Here is a 19,784-nt window from a genome sequence, read left to right as displayed (position 1 = left end):
TAGGATATATTGCTGGGTCATATAGTAACTGTATGTTTACTCTTTTGAGGAACTGCCAAACTATTTACCAAAGTGACTGTACCATTTAAATTTCCCAGTAACACTGTATAAGAGTACTAGTTTCTCCATACCTTGCCCAATACTTGTTATTGTCCATTCTAATGAGTGTGAATTGACATCCTATGACTTTGATTTGCATTTCCTTAGTGACTAATGATATGAACATCTTTTTATGTGCTTATTATCTATTTGTATACCTTTAGGGAAAAATCTTTTCAAATCCTTTACCAATTTTTAATTTGGCTTTTTTGGCTTTTTTGTTGAAGTGTAATGAATCATCAATATTTGAAGTATTTAAAATAGAAAATGTTGATGCTTTTTATTTCAGGATAAAGTTTTACACAATATCATGTCTATTTTTACATTTATGGGAGCCAACGTTATGCGCCTAGATGATGCTTACAGTTTTCAAGTGATTAACAAGACCGTGAAAATGGTTATTCCAGCACTTATTCAGGTAAGCTATCTTCATACAATTTTAGAAATAATGTCTTTTCTAAGGATGTAAATAAAAATATATAGCTGGTTCTGCTGTCCTGGAAAGCGAGGAATATAAAAGTCTCTTTATGGTCTGACAAAGTGTATTTACATGAGCTATGTCTTTTAGAAAATTACATCATTTTGGTACTAATATCCTTTTATAAACCAGTGTTAATAGAAATTTTCAGAGCTGAAATGGCATATTTGTTAACAAGCAGTTCAACAGACATTTAACAAGCATTCTGTAAGAACTAAGTATTCTAATACATAAGTGAGGTGTAATCTCAGCTAGTAAGAAATAATTAATAAGAAATTAAAAACTAACCTCCATAGTGAAAGGTCTTTGGTTGTCAATATGAGTTTATGCTTACATCCACTTGTGTAGTTAAAATCTTTCCTCTTGGCATGACCATATTCAGCAAGTAAATAATTGAGCACCTTTTCCTTTTAATGTTGCTGGTAGAATTCTCTGTGTCTAACAACTTGGCAAGTTCAGGACATATGCATAAAGGGAAAAATAACTATCCATTTATATGTGCAAAAGGCATAAAGAAATGCTGAAGAGTTAAGAATAGGGGAAAATCCGTATCAGCCAGGATTTATAGAAAGTTTCATAAGGAATAGAATTTGAACTGGCATGAAAGAAGGATAGGGAAGCATCTGGTCGAGATGGTGGCAAGATGGTGGCATAAGATGATCCAGGGTACTGTTACCCACCAGACTCTTTGAACGATTAGTAAAAACTGGCAAAGCCATCTTTGTCAGAACCCCAGAAAATAATAGAGTTGTATTAACTGGGCAAGGGCTAAATCAAGAAAATGCAGATTTAAAAAACAGTAGGAGAAGCTCACGGCACCCTTGCAGTGCTTTCCCTATGCCTCCCTAATGAGGTGTGAAGCCAGCCTGTACTCCCATTGTGGGCCACTGACCCTGTTTCTGGCAGGAGCAGAGTAACCGCCATGCACAGACTAGTGTGCCTAAATGTTAATGCCAAACAATTGGCAGGCTGCCTCAAGGACTGAACCAGGAAACTTGTCTCTGGTTTGTTTGCCTAGAACTTGCCCTGTAGGCAGAAGCAGCTCGCTAACTCAGCTAAAACAGTGAGAAAAAAAAAATTGAGTAAAAGTAGTCTAGGACAAAAGAGTAATCATTTTAAGTTATGCAGTAGAACCCTCAGGAAAGAAAGAAAGTTTATTTCATGGGTAGTAAAGAAGGCATTCATATAATGGGGGAGTTCTTAAGGCCACAAACAAGCACAAGTCCAGAACATGACACGCGCTCAGAAAAGACAGAGAGAACCCTACAATTTCTTATTTGCCTCAGGCTTGTATTGATAGGTGAGCTAAGGTCTGAAGGACAGCGCCAGCCAACACAGCCAATTTGCAAAGACTAAGAAAGATGCTTTCTTGATCTGTTTGTTTTTGTTAGTTCCTGATGCCCAAGGAAATCTCTTGTTATATCACCAGCTGGATACCAACTTAAAGGATAGTCAGGTCAGGGCCTAAATACTGAGCTGTCATTTTTAAATAATAAAATATACAGTGTGCAGCAAAAAATTACAAGGCAAAGAAACAAGAAATAATGGTCCATCCAAAGGAACCATATAAAAAACAGAAATCATCAATGAAGACCAAATTCGGACATACCAGATGATGACTTTAAAAAAATGAGCCTCAGTATATAGAGAGATTAAAGAAAACAGAGCAGGAACTATCAGGAAAGGATGTCAGGAAAACAATGACTGGTCGATATGAGGATCTCCAGAAAGAGACTGAGATTTTTAAAAAGATACCAAAAAGAAATACTTGAAGACTGTTTAAACAGAATATTGGAGCTGGCAGAGGAGTCAGTGAGCCCTAAGAGAAGCCAATTGAAATGATTAAGGCCAAGGAGCAGAAAGAAAAAAGAATGAAGTGAACAAAGTCTAAGAGACCTACCTGTTGGGCACCATCAGGCACATCAACATATGCATTTTGGGAGTCCCAGGAGGAATAGAAAGAGGAAGAGGCAGAAGATATATTCAAAGAAATAATAGCAGAAAACTTCTCAATTCAATTTGAGAATTTATTTAAATATAAAGACATGAGTATGCTTTTCGAGAAGCCCCAAATGGATAAAGAACCATGGAAGCAAACCATGTTGAGACACAAATTAGTCACACTGTTGAACGCCAAGGACAAGAAGAGAATTCTGAAAACTGGAGGAGAAAAGCAACATGTTATGTACAAGCGAACTGTAAGATTAAGTGCCGATTTTTCATCAGAAATCAGAGACAAGAAGACATTTGGACAAAATATTTAAAGTGCTGAAAAGGAAACAGTTGCCATCCAAGAATTTTGTATCCTTTAACATAAATGGATTAAACTCTCCAGTCAAAAGATGGAGACTGGCTGAATGGGTTCAAATATGTGACCCAACTGTTTTCTGCTTACAAGAGACTCACCATGAATTCAAAGACACAAATAGGTCAGAAGTAAAAGGTGGGGGGAAGTACCATGTAATTAGTAACCAAAAGAGAAATGAGAGTAGCTTTACTAATATTATATAAAATATACTTTAAGTAAAAAACTGTTACGAGGTACAGAGAAGGTCTCTATAATTAAGCTGCCAGAATGCTATATACCAGAAATGGAACAGCTTTTTAAAAGGAATTTAAAAGTTGTGAGTTTACTGTCCAAGCCTATAAAAATGTCCAAACCTTCAGGCATCCAGGGAAAGATACCTTAATTCAAGGAATGCCAATGGGTCTGAAACACCTGTGTCAGCTGGAATGTCACGTGGCTAGCATCTGCTGGTTCCTTGCTCCTGGGCTCTGTTGCTTTTACCTTCTCTTCCTATGGGGGCTCCTCACTTTGCTTTTCCAGGTCTGGCTTTCGTCTTTTGGCTTCCCTTGGTTCTCTCCAGGTTCTGGCTTGCTTAACATCTCATGGTGACATCTCCTTAGTCTCCAAGCATCTCCAAACTTCTATGTTGCTGTTCTCCAAATGTTGGTATCTGTGTCAACTCTGTTCTGAAGTTTCTGTTGGCTCTGTCATTTCTGACCCTCCAAAATGTTTTCTCTTTTAAAGGACTCCAGTAAACTACTCAAGACCCACCTGGAATGGGTGGGGTCACGCCTCTACCTAATCAAAAGGTCACACCCAGATTAGCCATGCCACACCTCCTTGGATATAATCTAATCAAAAGGTTTCCATGCTACAGTGTTGAATCAGGATTAAAAGAAATGACTGCCCCCACAAGATTGTATTAGGCTTGAAACATGTCTTTTCTGCTGTAAATATTTCAAACCAGCATAATATCCAAATTGAAAAGGAAGAAGTAACACTTTTTATGTTTGCAGATGATGTGTAGTTCCTGTGAAGAATGTAATGTGGATTGAGAGCAGAGGGAAGAGTAGAGGGTATTCATTCATTGGTAATTTTATTCAGCATTGTATTTAGAGCACCAATACCAGAGTAAAGTGATGTCTACTTAATCTCTAAGAACATGGAGTTATTGACCTTTTCTGTTCTTTGTATATTAAGATTAAACCCTTTCTTTTCATTGCACAACCTAAGTCCTGCTTGATTTTTGTAGCTTCCACACTGCCTAAGAGCAGAATTTCTGTCAGTGCCACGCATTTGGTATCTGCCATTTACTGTCTCCTGTTGTTATCTTTCCACATATATGTTTTATTTTCGACAGGCTATAAATCCCATGTGGGCAGGGCTCACATCTTCTACTTCATATTCCCTTCAGGGCCATACAGTGCCTGCTCATAATAGGTACTCATTGAGTATTTATTGATAAGTCTTTGATTATTAAAATTCTTGTGATAACTTTTTTGGCCTTTTCTTATCTGCTTAAATCTTCTTTTATGGAGGTTATTCATTGTCCCTGCTTGCTCTTTTGCAGTCAGATGGTGGAAACTCTGCAGAAGTGACAAGAAACATTGAAGAAATTGTGGTAAAAATCATTAATGTATTTGTGGATGCACTCCCACATGTTCCAGAACACAGGCGCCTGCCTATACTTGTTCAACTTATTGAAACGCTAGGTGCAGAAAAATTCCTCTGGATTCTCCTCATGCTGCTTTTTGAACAATATGTCACTAAAACAGTGCTGATGGCTGCCTTTGGAGAAAAGGTCAGTATAAAGCTAGGGTGGATAAAACGGAAAATGGTGTTTTCATGCAAGTTTTATGATATTTTCCAGTTTAAGTGTGAAGCAGATTATATGCCAAATGTATATTATTTAGCATTCTTTGCTTAGAACTTCTTAATCTATGTTTTTTTGCATTCTTTAAAACTTCTTTCAAGAGTATCTGGCACTCATTGAATAGCTTTGATAGCAGCTAAATATCTTCTGAAGGTAATTTAATTTTTCTAAGAAACAGATCTGGTGCCGTGTTGGGTGATTCTATTTTGAAGCCCATAGGAAATAGTAAAGTAGTTAAGCTGTTTCCCTTGGAAGTGGTTTTGAAGACACTTTGAAGAAAAAGGAAGGAGGTGTAAATATGTTTTCAACGTTTTTGGCATCCTTGAAATCAGTAAGACACAAGGTGATTATTTTGAAGAGCCTTATTTGGGTATATTATAGACTAAGAACTTTTAAAATTACTCTTTAGACCTCGGATCTGATAGTAGATCTATCTAGATCTATTTGAAGTAAAGTAGTATATTCGATTCTCCCAGAAATTATAACACAAATTATACTGAATGAAGCCTTCACAATTCTCATTAATTGCCTTTTTTATGTAAGCAGCTTATGAACTGTTATTCAGCTAGTGACACTTATCACAAGGAATAATGTGCAGTGACTTTTCAGGCAAAGGCTTTTTAAAAAATATTTTCCCTGATTTGTACTCATTAGTTAATATGAATTTGGTAGATATACTTTATTACTTTTTTTCTTCTTCCCATATAGGATGCTATTTTAGAGTCAGACACTGAATTTTGGATTTCAGTCTGTTGTGAATTTAGTATTCAACATCAAATTCAAAGCTTGATGAATATTCTCCAGTACTTAACAAAGCTGCCAGAAGAAAAAGAAGGTAAACAGAAATCGGGCTTTATTTATCATTTAACATGAAAGCTCAGGTGAAGCAATGCAAGGCAAAACCCTTAGTACATGGTTAGCTGGATATTTTCTAAATTAATTTTTAATTTGAGCATATGATCAATGTACCTTCTCAAATCCCTATGGAAAATAATAAGTTGGATTTCTTCTTGCCATTCCTCACACATTTGTGATGATGTCTTGCTGTGGAGTGTTAGAAGTATCCAGGATGAATTGTTAAATGGTGGTAATTTAGCAGAAGCTTATTGTCTTTCAGTTTCCCATTAAAATACCTTTGAAGACTTTATAATATGAAAAGGAAAAAAAATGCGCATAGCAGTGGTAACTAAATGCTGGACCATTAATTGCAGCACCAATGAAATGGATTAAGAAAGGGTTGCTGTGTTGAACAGTCTTTAGTCCGTTTTCTACCCTTTGAATCAGTAAAGTGCATTAGAAAGAAGGTAGCTGGCTGGACTTCACAGGAGCTGTTTTCCGCTTGTGGCCAATGTCCTGTCATCCCTTCTTAGCCAGGCAGTAACTTTTCTCATCCTTTAGTCTGCTCGGGTAATAGTTTATCAGGGACAGACCCAGGAAAGTGCCTAAAAAGCTGCACATGGTCACACGTTTAAGAAAGAAGTCTTCATATCAAGTCATTGTCGTTAAGACACTGGTTTTTAAGTGGCTGACAACAGGTTTCCAACCACTGGACTCCAAAATACCTTTTATATAGAAACATTCATGTAAGAGATTCTGCATCTTAAAGTTTGAAATTCTAGGACACGTTATCTTAAAACTTCTGGAAGTGAGCCTTGAAGGCTAGCAAATAAATGACCCTCCTTCAGTCTATTGTAGCTCCCAAGTAAATGCCTTTGAGGTTTCAGAATTTATTTAAGGAGCCAGTATTTAATAGATTCTTCTGTAAGTATCTTTGCTTTCTCTTTGCTTCTCTAAGTTGCCCTGTTTTTTAATTTTTTTCATTTTGTTTTGTTTTACACACTTCTTCTCAAGACTGTTCGATACTTTCTTGACAAATGCACCAAAACAATATTTTTTCCACTGATTTAGAGGAGGAAAACTATAGCTATAATCATATATATAAACATTTCTCTCGGAAAGTTTTATCCCATTGCCTTACTCATTTAAAACTCATTATTTATTTCTGTATTAAGGATTCAGTCAGGTTGAAAATGAGTGAGGGTAGGCCACGGTGGCTCAGCAGTTAGAGTTCTCGACTGCCATGCCGGAGACCTGGGTTTGATTCCCGGTGCCTGCCCATGAAAAAAAAAAAGTGAAAGTGAGTGAGTTCACTTGTTTTGTTGCTGTTTTTCAGAAACCGTTCCCAAAGCGTTATCTAATAAGAATGAGTCACTAGAAGAAACGCTACAGATATTTAATGTAGACACTCATTCTAGCAAGCAACTGCGGCATTTTAAATATTTGTCAGTGTCTTTCATGTCTCAGCTCCTGGCTTCCAATAATTTTATCAGAAAGGTGATGTGTTTACTTAAATATATTTATATGTTTTTTTTTTATTGTGGTGATGAATGCATAAATATATGATGATACAGTGATTGTACACTTTGGATGATTATATGGTATGTGAATATATTTCAGTAAAATTGCATTAAAAAATAGAGACTACCAAAAAGGGTGATTTTGTGATTTCTAAAGGAACTGTGTTAAACTAGTGAAAAGAGCTTGGCAGATGTCTCATGAAAATGTTTAACTAAGACATGCCTTGAAAAATAATAGAACAAAATCATTAGGAATAATCAACTAAAGTTGAACATATATGAACCCTAAGATTCAGTAATTCCATTCTCAAGTGGGATATACACATCAGAAATGCGTGAATTTAAGTCCTTAAAAACATCTACAAAAACGTTTGTAAAAGCATTATTTATAGTAGCCCCAAACTAGCAATAACCAAAGTGCCCGTCAGCAATAGAGTGTATGAACCTCACTGACACAACAAGCTAATGAATCTCACAAACATAATATTGAAATAAAGAAGCTAGGTACACAAGAATGTGTAGCAGGATTCCAGTTACATAAAGTCAGATGCCATCAAAACAGACCTAAGGTTTTAGAAGTCAGTTTAGTGTTTATCTTTGGGGAAAAGGGAAAAGGTAGTGATGAGGTGGAGGTGGGAGGGCTTCCAGGTGCTAATAATATTCTGTGTCTGTTTCTGGATAATGGCTGTACCACTTTGTGAAAATTAGTGAGCTCTACATATATGATTTGCACACTTTTCTGCTTGTGTGATAAACTTTTTTTTTAACTTTTTATTTTTAGATAATTTCATACTTAAAGCAAAGCACAAGTGCTAATAATATTCTGTGTCTTTTTCTGGATAATGGCTGTACCACTTTGTGAAAATTAGTGAGCTCTACATATATGATTTGTGCACTTTTCTGTTTGTGTGATAAACTTTTTTTTAACTTTTTATTTTTAAATAATTTCATACTTAAAGCAAAGTTGCAAAAATAATGTGGAGAACTCCAACATACTCCTTACCCACATTTCCAGATTTACCAACTTTTAACATTTTGCTACATTATTTGCTACATTCTTTCTTTCATCTGTTCACTAAACATTTGAGAGTAGTTTGGATACATCATGCTCCTTGAACACTTACACTTCTGTGTGTATTTCCTAAGAACAAGGATATTCACTTATGAATCTCATTAAATATAATTAACAAGTTCAAAAAGTTTGGCAGTGATATAAAGCGTAGATTTTATATTCCTTTTCTTGCCCAGTTGTCCCAATAATGTCCTTTTGGGTATTTTCCCCTCCATTATTAGATCTAGCCCAACATCATCATGTATTTTGTTTAATTGTCATTGTCTCTTCAGTCTCTCTCTCTCTTTTAATTGTGGAAACATATAAACAGTACAAAATTTCCCTTCTCAACCACTCCGAAGCATACAATTCAGTGACATTAATTCCATTCACAATGTTGTGCTACCATCTCCACCATCTAGTACAAAGACTTTTCTATCACCCCAAACAAAAATCCTGCCCCCATTATGCATTAACTCCCCATTTGCCCTCCCTCTGCCCCTGGTAATTGTACTCTACTTTCTGTCTATGAAATTGCATATACTAGTTTTTTTTAATAAGTGAAATCACGCAATGTAAGTGTTTGACTTATTCACTCAGCATGTCTTCAAGGATCATACATGTTATCACATGTATCAGAATTTCCTTTTTTATAGCTGATTAATATCATATGTATATGCCACATTTTGTTTATCCATTCATCCATTAATGGACACTTGGTTTACATCTACACTCTGACTACTGCAATTAACGCTGCTGTGAATGTTGGTACACATTATACTTCAGTTTAAGCAATTGGAGAAAGAAGGAAGAAAGAAATAGTAAGCAAGAATTATTTAACATTAGAATATCTATTAAAATACTCTAATATTTAAACAGTTGAAGAGGGGAAACTATATAGCATCACAATATTTACAGAGAAAAATCAGTAAAATTCAATACTCATTCATGATTTAAGAAAAAGAAATCCTCTTAGTCTGGAGTAGATGAGAACTTCCTTGGTCTGTTTAAAGGTGTGTATCAGAAACTTACAGTTTATATCATGTGAAGAAACATTGATGTGCCTGTAAAAGTCAGGAACAGGGATGCCGTCGGTCATCGTTTCTATTTAGGAAAAGAAATGAAATTTAAGAATCCAAAAAGAGAATCAACAAAATCTTAGAACTAATCATTAGTTAGCAAGCTTGCTTTGATACAGGTCAGCACAGGTACTGTCTACAGATCAGTATAGACACAGATCTTTACCGAGTAACTGCTGAGCTCACTGGCCTTGCACACTATTGTGTAATGGTACATTGCATCTTATATGCAATGAATAACCAATTAGAAAATAGAAAAAAGATGTCATATACAATAAAAATGGAAGCATATAAAGTACAAGGAATATGCCCAACAAAATCATATGTAAGACTATTATGGAGGAATTTCCAAGATATTAAAGGACCCAAAAGAAGACTTGAAGAAATAGAAATGAAGAAATGGACTGTGTTCATGGATACAAGAGTATCCAGATAGGTCAATATTACTGAAGAGTAAGCCCAGAAACACACTTATGCACATGTTAAAACACCTACACAAGTGGTAGTACAAAGTGCTAGAGAAAAAGAAGTACTAGAGCTGGAACAATTTGTTTTCTACTTGGATTAAAAAAAAAAAAAAAGACTGATTTCATGCCATATTAAGAAAAATTTTTTTAGATAGATTAGAAACTTCAATTGGAAAAGTAGCACTTAGAATTTTTAGAAGAAATCAAGGAGGTAACCAGAGGATAAAAGACAATTTCTTGAAAACTTTGATTCAGTAACAACAACAAAAAACACCATAATCAAATGGAAAGCCACAGACTGAGATTTGCTGTGCACATAATCAAAAAGTATCTTTTCCAGTGGAACAGCTGGCAAAGAATATGCGTTCACTCAAGAAGCTCCACAAATGGCCAATTAATGTATGAAAAATTTGGGCCTCCCTAGTAAGCAGGACAATGCAAATTAAAAGAGATGTCATTATGATGCCCATCAAATTGTCAAGAATTTAACAGTTAGTACTAGGATGTGTATATTCAGTTTTTTGTTTTACACAATTATGGGTAGTATAAATTGGTACAGCCACTTCAGAAAGCACTTGGTGGTATCTTGTCAAATTGGAAGTACTCATATCCTGTAATTCAGCGATTTCCTTTCTTAAGTATATACTTGACAAAAAATTTCCTAAAATGGGCATATGCTAAATGTCTAGCAGGAAGTGAATGGACAAATAAGTTGTGGTATGTGCAGAGGAATACTATATGAATTTTAAATGAATGAACTAGAGCAATGTGAGTTGCTATGGATAGATCTCAAAAACCTAATATTACCAGAAAAAGCACGTTGCTGAATGATATGTACTCTTTAGTGACATTAGACAGCAGATTGGGGATGGTGGTTGTCTTTGTGGCACTGAAGTAGTGGGAGAATGGAATCAGGAGTGATACATAGGGAACTATAGTCATGTTTATAATGTTTAAATTATGAACAAAGTTATACATGAGCTGACAGAAGATTAGCATTTCATAAAATTAGGTAGTGGGTAAATGAATTGTTTTCTGTGTTTTTCAGAATCTTTGTTGTATTTTTATTTATTTAAAACAGAATGTAATTAAAATAAATTAAGAGAAATAGTGTATTAAAGTAAAGTGAGGATGATCTGAACTATTAAATAGGTAATGTCAGAAAACAGTTATTGTGGGAAATTTGAATGAAGTCTTAGTTTCATGAACCTACTTGAAATGCCTATTTGTTATCAACTTCTGTGCGGTTCTAATGACACTTTCTTTTAAAAATTAGGTAGTTGAAAGTGGTGGCCCTCAGGTTTTAAAAGGCCTTGAACAGAGGTATGTTTACTCTTTTTAAATTTTTTATTTGAAAATAATTTCAGACTTACAGAAAAGCTAAAAGAGCAGTACACGAAACTGGTTCACCCATTCTTATCATTTGGTGCCATATTTGCTTTATCATTCTCTCTACATATATTTTTCCCCAAGTCATTTGAAAGTAAATTGCATACATTATGATCCTTCACTCCTAAATATTTTAGTGTATAGTTTCTAAGAATAAGACTGTTTTCTTATAAAACCACAGTAAATTTATTAAACTTAGAAAGTTTAACATTGATACTGTTAACCTAATCTATATTATCCCAGCAATGTCCTTTATACCACGTTTATTTTTGTTTTTTGAATCAGAGCCCTCTCCAGGGAATGTATTATATTTCATTTAATTATATCTCATTACTATGTTTTAATTTGAACAATTCTCTGTGGACTTTTGAATTCCTATTTCTTTCAGTGGACTATAATCCATAGGCTGTCACTGTGTATTTTGATGCAGAGATTCTTAATTCACTATCACTTCCTCAAAGAGTTCCTCCTGACCTTTCTGTATACCTCTTCCCCAGACACATTGTGTTCCCAAGACTCCATCAGGTCCTGTATACATCAGTGTGCCTGCCCAACAGCCAGTATTGTTAACTATCAAGTCCCAGTCCTGTGTTCAGGATTTTAGCACTTACTGTAGGACATTCTGTTTCTGGGGGTGATTTTGTTTGTGTCCTTCACTCCCCTTTTCTGTACAATATCAAATTCTCTCTCTTCTTTCCTCCTCATCATTCCCCCCTCACCCCCCCTCACCGGCCCCTCAACACAGACAACATTGTGTGCTTGCAGGCTGGCAGTGGTGGGAGGTCCAGTCGTGGATGTGTTGGAGTTTGGTGTATACTTTTCTAATTATTAGTCTTCTTTTAACCCTAGTAATGCCAAAGGTATGGGTTATATGTATTTATTTGCATTCGGTTTTAACCCGAACAGCGTATGGGATATGGACGTGTGTGTATGTATATGAGGTATCAGTTCAGATAGCTGCCATTAACCTAGAGCTGTAACTCCCAGAGCACCCAAACTTGGGCAGCACAATCAAGCTCCCTTGTTGCTGATGTAGTGACTCACAGAGCCTGAGAGTCAACAGTTCTCGTCGTTTACTTTTAATGGACATCTTTCTGTGATAATAATCTCTTCTTTCTTTACACATTGTTTTGAAATAATATGATATGAAATTATTTAATTGCTTTTTCTATTTGAAACATTCTGCATGAGATAGGGATAAGTGAACTTCTTAAATGCCTATAACTACTGTTTGCTGAATGAATTTCCTTTGTTTTAGATTACTAGAAACAGTTCTTGGCTATATTAATGCTGTAGCACAGTCCGTGGAGAAAAATGTAGACAAACAAACTGTGAAGTTTTGGCGAGCACTCCTTAGTAAGGCTTATGACATGTTAGATAAGGTAGGCTTTGTTTCTGTACATATTTACTGTTGTGTGTTGTTTTTTTTTTCCTTTTTTGTCATTGTGAAATTTTTAATGGAGAAGTTTTATTTTAAAAATTTAGCAATATTTCCTGGACCATGTACCTAAAAGAAAAAAAAAGCTAGTTTGGGCGGGCCATGGTGGCTCAGCAGGCAGAGTTTTTGCCTGCCATGCCAGAGACCTGGGTTCAGTCCCATGCAAAAAAAAAAAACTTAGCAATCGCTTCTCTTGATATAATGAAGCTTAGATTTTTCTGGGAAAAATTTACCTCTTGATGACTACAATTAAACTGCTTTAAAAAATTGTTTCCCTAGCAATTACAAGAAAATATGCCTCAAAAAGCATGATGTTTTAAATATTATTACCTAATTCTAGATAGTGTTCTACTTTATTCAAGTGGAATAAAGTAAAAATATTTTTTAGATTATGTGATATATTAGAAATGTCACTGGTCTTGAAATTAAGATAGCTGTTAGCTAAATTATTTAGCTTCATGTCTTGAGCAGTTCACTTATTAACATCAATTTTCTTTCTTTTCTTTTTCAATCGTTAATAATACCTCCCTGAAAGGTTGTTGTAAGAATGAAATAAGAAAATGTATAGAGATGCCAGGCACCTAGACTTGCAATAAATAGAAGTCTGTCTTAGGCAGAGTTGAATTTCTTCCTTGTTTTTAATGAACACTGCCCTATAGGTCAACGCCTTGTTGCCTACGGAGACATTCATTCCTGTGATTAGAGGGCTGATTGATAACCCACTGCCATCAGTTCGCCGTAAAGCGTTGGATCTTTTGAATAACAAGCTACAGCAGAATATTTCCCAGAAGAAGAAAATAGTAAGTGAAGACTTATTTACTGTTCTTTGCTTGATCAAAGAACTGCATTTAACACTTTTAAATTTCTCCAGTAGTACAAATTAAAATTGAAGTATATTATCTCAATATAATGCTGTGATGTGTGTATTTTTTAAAATGTGATATTCATTCTAATGAGAGTTTATGTGTGTGTATGGGTGTGTGTGTGTTTGTGTGAGTCCTTAGACTGGAATTATAGCTTAATAGAATTCTTATATTATAATTACTTAATGCTGCCTTAACTTTAGCCTAGTTTAAAAAAAAATTTTTGAACATGCCCCTTTTATTTATCTCCACTCACCCAGTAGCTTCTAATCTCCTTTCTATCTCTGCAAATTTACTATTTCTAGTTATCCCTTAGAAGTGATATGTAGTTTTTGTCCTTATGTATCTTGCTGTTTTGTGGCACAAAATGATTTAAAGTTTCTTCCACATTGCAACATATGTCATAGCTTCATTTACTTCCCATGGCCAAGTAATATTCCATTGTGTATATGTGTCCCATGTTTTTTTTATTCATTTGTTATTGGACACTTGGGTTGTTTCCATTTTTTGGCTGCTGTGAGTAATGCTACTGTCAACATCGGTATACAAGTATCTGTTTGCAACCCTGTTTTCATTTTCTTTGGGTATTTTCCGAGAAATGGAATTGCTAGGTCAAATGGTAATTCTCAATTTAGCCATTTTGAGAACTGCCATATTGCTTTCCATAATGGCTGCACCATTTTTTTTTTTTTTCCCATGGGCAGGCACCGGGAATCGAACCCTGGTCTCTGGCATGGCAGGCAAAAGTTCTGCCACCAAGCCACCATTGCAGTGTCCACTGAGCCACCATGGCACTGCCCTGCACCATTTTAGGAGTTTGTTATATATTCTGGATATGTAAACTTTGATGTTTAATTCGCAACTAATTCCTCCCATTCTGAAGGTTATCTTTTTTTAATTATATATTGTAACACATATATATATAAAGCAAAGAAATGAAAAAGCACCAGTTTTCAAAGCACTTTTCAACAGGTAGTTTACACGATGGATCCCAGAGTTTGTCATGGACTACCATATGCTCCTCTCAGATTTTTCCTTCTAGCTGCTCCAGAATATAGGAGGCTAGAAGGCTTAAATATTTTGTTATCACCACGATTGACTTTTTTTCTTTCTTTTTTTGCGACGATAACATATATACAAAAAAGCAATAAATTTCAAAGCATAGCATCACAATTAGTTGTAGAACATATTTCAGAGTTTGACATAGATTACAATTCTACAGTTTAGGTTTTTATTCTAGCTGCTCTAAAATACTGGAGACTAAAAGATATCAGCTTAATGATTCAGCAGTCATATTCATTTGTTAAATCCTATCTTCTCTGTGTAACTCCACCATCACCTTTGATCTTTCTGTCCCACTCTTTAGGGGTGTTTGGGCTATAGCCATTCTAACTTCTTCATGGAAGGGTCTGTCAATAATATGGGGTAGGGAGATGAAACTACCTGATGTTCTGGAGAGGTTGGCCTTAGGACTTTTCTGGTCCGGGGGCCCATCTGGAGATTGTAGGTTTCAGGAAAGTTATACTAGTGCATAAAACCCTTGTGGAATCTTATATATTGCCCTAGATATTCTTTAGGATTGGCTGGAAAGGTCCTGGTTGGGGGTTGGCAGGTTATGGTATGTTGCATTGTCTAACTGAAGCTTGCATAAGAGCAGCCTCCAGAGTAGCCTCTTGACTCTATTTGAACTCTCTCTGCCACTTATACTTTATTAGTTCCACTTCTTCCCCCCATTTTGTTCAGGATGGAATTGTTGATCCCATGGTGCCAGGGCTGGATTCATCCCTGGGAGTCATCTCCCATGTCACCAAGGAGTCTTTCACCCCTGGATGTCATGTCCCCATGTAGTGGGGGAGGGCATTGGTTTCACTTGCAGAGTTGAGCTTAGAGAGAGTGAGGCCACATCTGAGCAACAAAACAGGTCCTCCAGAAGTAACTCTTAGGCATACCTATAGGTAGGTTAAGCTTCTCCGCTACATATGTAAGCTTCACAAGAGTAAGCCTGAAGATCAAGGGTTTGGCCTATTGATTTGGCCCCTATAGTTTGACACAGTATCAGGGGATTTCCTGATGGTAAAGTTAAATAGTTCTGCATTCTTTCTCCCATCCCTCAAGGGACTTTGCTAATACTTTTTGATTATCTGCTTAATGTACTCCAGGATGTATCCAGGCATTACCTTAAACTATACAGGATTAAAGGACCTCTTTCTTATTCTGGGCTCCCTGTGTTTCATTTGTTCAACTGAGCTGCACAAATAGGTTGAGTTAGATTATGTGCTACAGAAGATTTCAGTTCCAGACCAAATAAACCTTTCTTCCTTTGGTCTCAGAGTATGTGTGGTTCTAAAATACAGACATTGTCTTACTTACCCCTGTGTTCTGAATTACTTTATATCTTTATTTTTTAATTTGCTTCAGTATACACAAGTTTTTAATCTCAATGAAATAAAATTTATCTTTTGTTTCTTTAGTTGCTTGTGCCTTTGGTGTCATATCTGATAATCCATTGCCAAATCCCAGGTCATGAAGATTTGTCCCCGTGTTGTCTCTTATTTTTAGTTCCTTGAGCTATTTTGATTTTTGTGTATGGTGTGAAATAGTGATCTAAAATACATTCTTCTGCAAGTGCTTATCCAGTGTTCCCAACATCATTTTTCAAAGAGACTATTCTTTCCACGCTGGCTAAAGATGAGGGGGTCTATTTCTGGACTTTAATTTCTGTTTCACGGATCTGTTTGTCTATCTTTGTGCCAGTATTGCACTATTGATTACTGCCACTTTGTAATATAATTTGAAATTGGAACATGTGAGTCCTCTAACCCCATTTTTCTTTTTCAATAGTTTCTTGGTTATTGGGGGTCCCTTGCATATAAACTTTAGAATCAGTTTTTCCATTTCTGCAAAAAAGGTTGCTGGAATTTTAATAGGGATCACATTAAATTTGTATGTTGATTTCGATAACACTGGCATGTTAACTCTTCTAATCCATGAAGATGGTTAGTCTTGCCATTGATTAGGTCTTTCATTTCTTTCAACATTGTTTTGTAGTTTTTAGTAGTTTGTAGTTTTGCATTGTTTGTCCTGTATGTCATGTGGTTTAAGGACTCATCAGCCTCATTTCCATTTAGACAATCTTAAGCAGTAAAAAATTGGGAAATGGACTAGCATTTTTGTTCAGGTGTAATTATTTGGGAATTTTGGCTGTTCTCTTCAGGTTCACCATTTCCTAAAGCTAGTTCCAGTCCTTTTGGTCCTTGTGCAGCGTAATAAAAAAGAGGTGGAAGAAGAGCAAGCAATAAACAGACAGACAGCGCTATATACTCTGAAGCTTTTATGCAAGAATTTTGGTGCAGAAAATCCAAACACTTTTGTCCCTGTGCTGACCACTGCAGTGAAACTGATTGCTCCAGAAACAAAGGAAGAAAGGAATGTACTGGGAAGCGCACTGCTGTGCATAGCAGAAGTAACCTCCACTGTGGAAGCACTGGCCATACCTCAGCTTCCCAGGTATTCTTGAGATTTGGAACAGAAACAATTTTTGTTTTTTTAAACTTCTGAAAGAAGTTACATGGTACTAGGTTTGTTAGAGTTGATCTTTTCTTCAAACTGAAAAATAGAACATTGCCATTTATCTTCAGAAACTCTCTTTTATGATATTATTGCCCAACTCACCCCTCCCCCCCATTTTTCCTCCCCTCTAATTAAGAAGCAGTACGTGAAAGTTGTTGATTGAGTAGCCCATCCAGTTAAGCAAGGCAGAAGTTGCCTTTTCTTGCCCCCATCTGAAGATTGGGTGGTCCTGGTCTGTCTTTGGCTCTGACAGGTACTAGCTGTGCAGTTTACTTAATGGATTAAAACTTTACCATCTGTAAATTGGAGAAAGTACCTACTTTGTTAGATTTTTGGGGGCAGTGCATGTAAGTCTTTTAGCACAATGCCTGGCATGTAACAGGTGTTCAATAACTAAAGATTGTTATTTTAAAAAAATTGCTGTGGTATCCTTATTTTGGCCCTGGGAGAGTTCTTGCTCTTAGGGACAGAAAATGTGTTTATTGTAGACAATGTTTTGTAGGCCATAAGCCATACAGTATTTACTCTAATGCTCTTGTTCTTTATTTTCAGCCTGATGCCATCATTGTTAACAACAATGAAAAACGCCAGTGAGCTGGTCTCTAGTGAGGTCTATTTGCTCAGTGCCCTGGCAGCCTTGCAGAAAGTTGTTGAGACACTCCCACACTTCATCAGCCCTTACCTGGAAGGTGTTCTGTCACAGGTGGGTCATGGCGACCATGACAGGCTATTTGGGGTGGAATAGGAAAGGGAAAAACTACAGATTTAATGTTATGTTCTTTCAGTTTTTATATTCTGTTTGACAGGAAATATATTCTTATTTCTGAGAAGATATGTTTGTTTTTATTAAATATGTGCCTCGCTTTCTCTTCCATTGTGCCTACGGCTTAATTGTGAGGGACCACTTTATACTGAAGGTCTTAATCTTCTTTTATTTTGAAGAATGTATTTTATTGTTTCTTTTTCTTGACAAATCTTGGAAATTAATCTGGTAGAACTGCCTTTTATTTCTTTTTGTGAAAACTGATGTGCCCTGTTTTTCTAATGCAAAGGGTTTCTTAATCCTAAAATGTCTTTCAAAGCAGATTACTATATTGTGGAATAGAGGTTGCCTGTGAACTGACAAGTTAAGTGGCAATTCTAATGGAAGTGCCCAAGAATGTTGACACCCCTCCTCTGGTTGTTCCTCTTTCATTGTATTGTTCATTTTCCAATCCATTGTCCCTGGATTCCTGTCCTGTAAGAATATCAGCAGTCTGAGTGCTCCGTGATCTGTGGCTATTTTACTCCTGCTTTACAACATTTACCTATACCTCTGACTTCATTTGGGAAAGAGTCATGTGCCCATTTTTATCTAGAGGTTCAAGTTTTGGCTTCAAAAGGAATTCTTTATATAGGTAAAAAGCCCACTGAGCTATTTGCAAGCACAAGCATTTGAACTGATTTCTTGCATCTTCACAAAGTTTTTGTGTGTTTGGAGATTCTCAGTGAGTACCACCATGACCTTATTATAATTGTTTTTATATTCCTACAGGTGATTCATTTGGAGAAAATCACCAGTGAAATGGGTCCTGCCTCACAGGCTAATGTCCGCCTCACATCTCTTAAAAAGACACTGGCTACCACACTTTCACCCCGGGTCCTACTGCCAGCCATCAGCAAAACTTACAAGCAAGTTGAGAAGAAGTGGAAGGTAAGATCAGTATTGGGTATCATTAGACTTTGGAGGAGAGGTGGTACTTGAATTTTTAAGTTTTCACTTGAAAAATATGGTAAATTTCTGTATACATGTATTCTAGACTCTAAGAAAAATAAGAAATGACACATTTCTGTACTCTTTACTGTGTTACTGGTAGAATCAAATGGGTCCATATATGAGCATCCTGCAAGAGCATATTGGGATGATGAGGAAGGAAGAGCTCACTTCACATCAGTCTCAGCTCACCACGTTCTTCCTGGAGGCCCTGGATTTCAGAGCACAGCACTCTGAGGTGAGCTTATTTCCACTCCCAAATTCTAAAGCTGTTATTTACCTATTTAAAAGCCAGAAAAAAATCCAGCTGTGTAACTGCTGTACTTGCCAAAATAATTTAGAGTTAGATCTCAGTTTTTAATAAATCTATTTCTGTGTTTTCAGAATGATCTGGAGGAAATTGGAAAAATTGAGAATTTTATCATTGACTGTTTAGTAGCAATGGTTGTAAAACTTTCTGAAGTCACATTCAGGCCTCTGTTCTTTAAGGCGAGTATTTCTTCCCATATTTCTTTTCTACTATATGAGTTACAAGGTATATAGAGGAAACTAACATTATTTATCTCTTTAGCTGTTTGATTGGGCTAAATCAGAAGATGCCCCAAAGGACAGGTTGCTGACATTTTACAACTTAGCAGATTGTATTGCTGAAAAACTGAAAGGGCTCTTTACTCTGTTTGCTGGCCATTTAGTGAAGCCTTTTGCTGACACCTTGAACCAGGTTAACATCTCCAAAACAGGTTGGTAGCTCCCTTTCAACTTGGTTTACACACCTTGTTCTGCATACCTTACACAAGGTGTATAGTAAGTGTAAGACATGATCTAATGCTCAGAGACTAGGTTTTAGAAATATCTTGAATTCTCAGGTTAAGAAGTATGAATTTTTACTTTGTCATTTGTCAGCCATTTGGAGCATTTGTTTAAGCATAATGAACACATTTTTAATACTGAGTCATTTGGGAGAAGTTAAACAAGCATTAATAATGGAAGTCATTGGAAGTAATTTTAAAACATTAGATTGGTTTATTCTCTAATGCTAAGAAGTAGCCTACTTAACAATTCAGGAAATTTAATTTACCA

At 36.1% G+C, this 19,784-nt stretch overlaps 2 protein-coding genes across 3 annotated transcripts in view; one reads left to right on the top strand and one right to left on the bottom strand.

Annotated features, from left to right (window-relative positions):
- The window catches only part of HEATR1 (HEAT repeat containing 1), a 76,808-nt gene that overhangs the window by 52,161 nt on the left and 4,863 nt on the right, over window positions 1-19,784 (top strand). The window contains exons 29-41 of the mRNA XM_077168423.1: window positions 389-517; window positions 4,435-4,665; window positions 5,446-5,572; window positions 6,911-7,071; window positions 10,968-11,014; window positions 12,339-12,462; window positions 13,178-13,318; window positions 16,596-16,888; window positions 17,504-17,654; window positions 18,486-18,644; window positions 18,808-18,942; window positions 19,089-19,193; window positions 19,276-19,444. Coding sequence (XP_077024538.1) covers window positions 389-517; window positions 4,435-4,665; window positions 5,446-5,572; window positions 6,911-7,071; window positions 10,968-11,014; window positions 12,339-12,462; window positions 13,178-13,318; window positions 16,596-16,888; window positions 17,504-17,654; window positions 18,486-18,644; window positions 18,808-18,942; window positions 19,089-19,193; window positions 19,276-19,444 — 1,972 coding nt within the window. The remainder of the gene's footprint in view (window positions 1-388; window positions 518-4,434; window positions 4,666-5,445; window positions 5,573-6,910; window positions 7,072-10,967; window positions 11,015-12,338; window positions 12,463-13,177; window positions 13,319-16,595; window positions 16,889-17,503; window positions 17,655-18,485; window positions 18,645-18,807; window positions 18,943-19,088; window positions 19,194-19,275; window positions 19,445-19,784) is intronic.
- The window catches only part of LGALS8 (galectin 8), an 84,767-nt gene continuing 71,702 nt past the window's right edge, over window positions 6,720-19,784 (bottom strand). Inside the window, exons 12-13 of one of the 2 annotated variants that reach the window (XR_013179183.1) lie at window positions 9,178-9,249; window positions 6,720-6,848 (exon numbers count right to left, since the gene is read on the bottom strand). Coding sequence is in view for 1 of the 2 variants with exons in the window: in XM_077168428.1 (XP_077024543.1) it covers window positions 9,241-9,249 (9 nt within the window). In the remaining variant the exon portion in view is untranslated. Of the gene's footprint in view, window positions 6,849-9,132; window positions 9,250-19,784 lie in introns of those variants that run through there. The other variant, XM_077168428.1, reaches the window with a different exon arrangement.

This window comes from Tamandua tetradactyla, chromosome 7, assembly GCF_023851605.1.
Source record: "Tamandua tetradactyla isolate mTamTet1 chromosome 7, mTamTet1.pri, whole genome shotgun sequence".
Classification (NCBI taxonomy): domain Eukaryota; kingdom Metazoa; phylum Chordata; class Mammalia; order Pilosa; family Myrmecophagidae; genus Tamandua; species Tamandua tetradactyla.
This window is presented reverse-complemented; position numbering and strand designations above follow the sequence as displayed.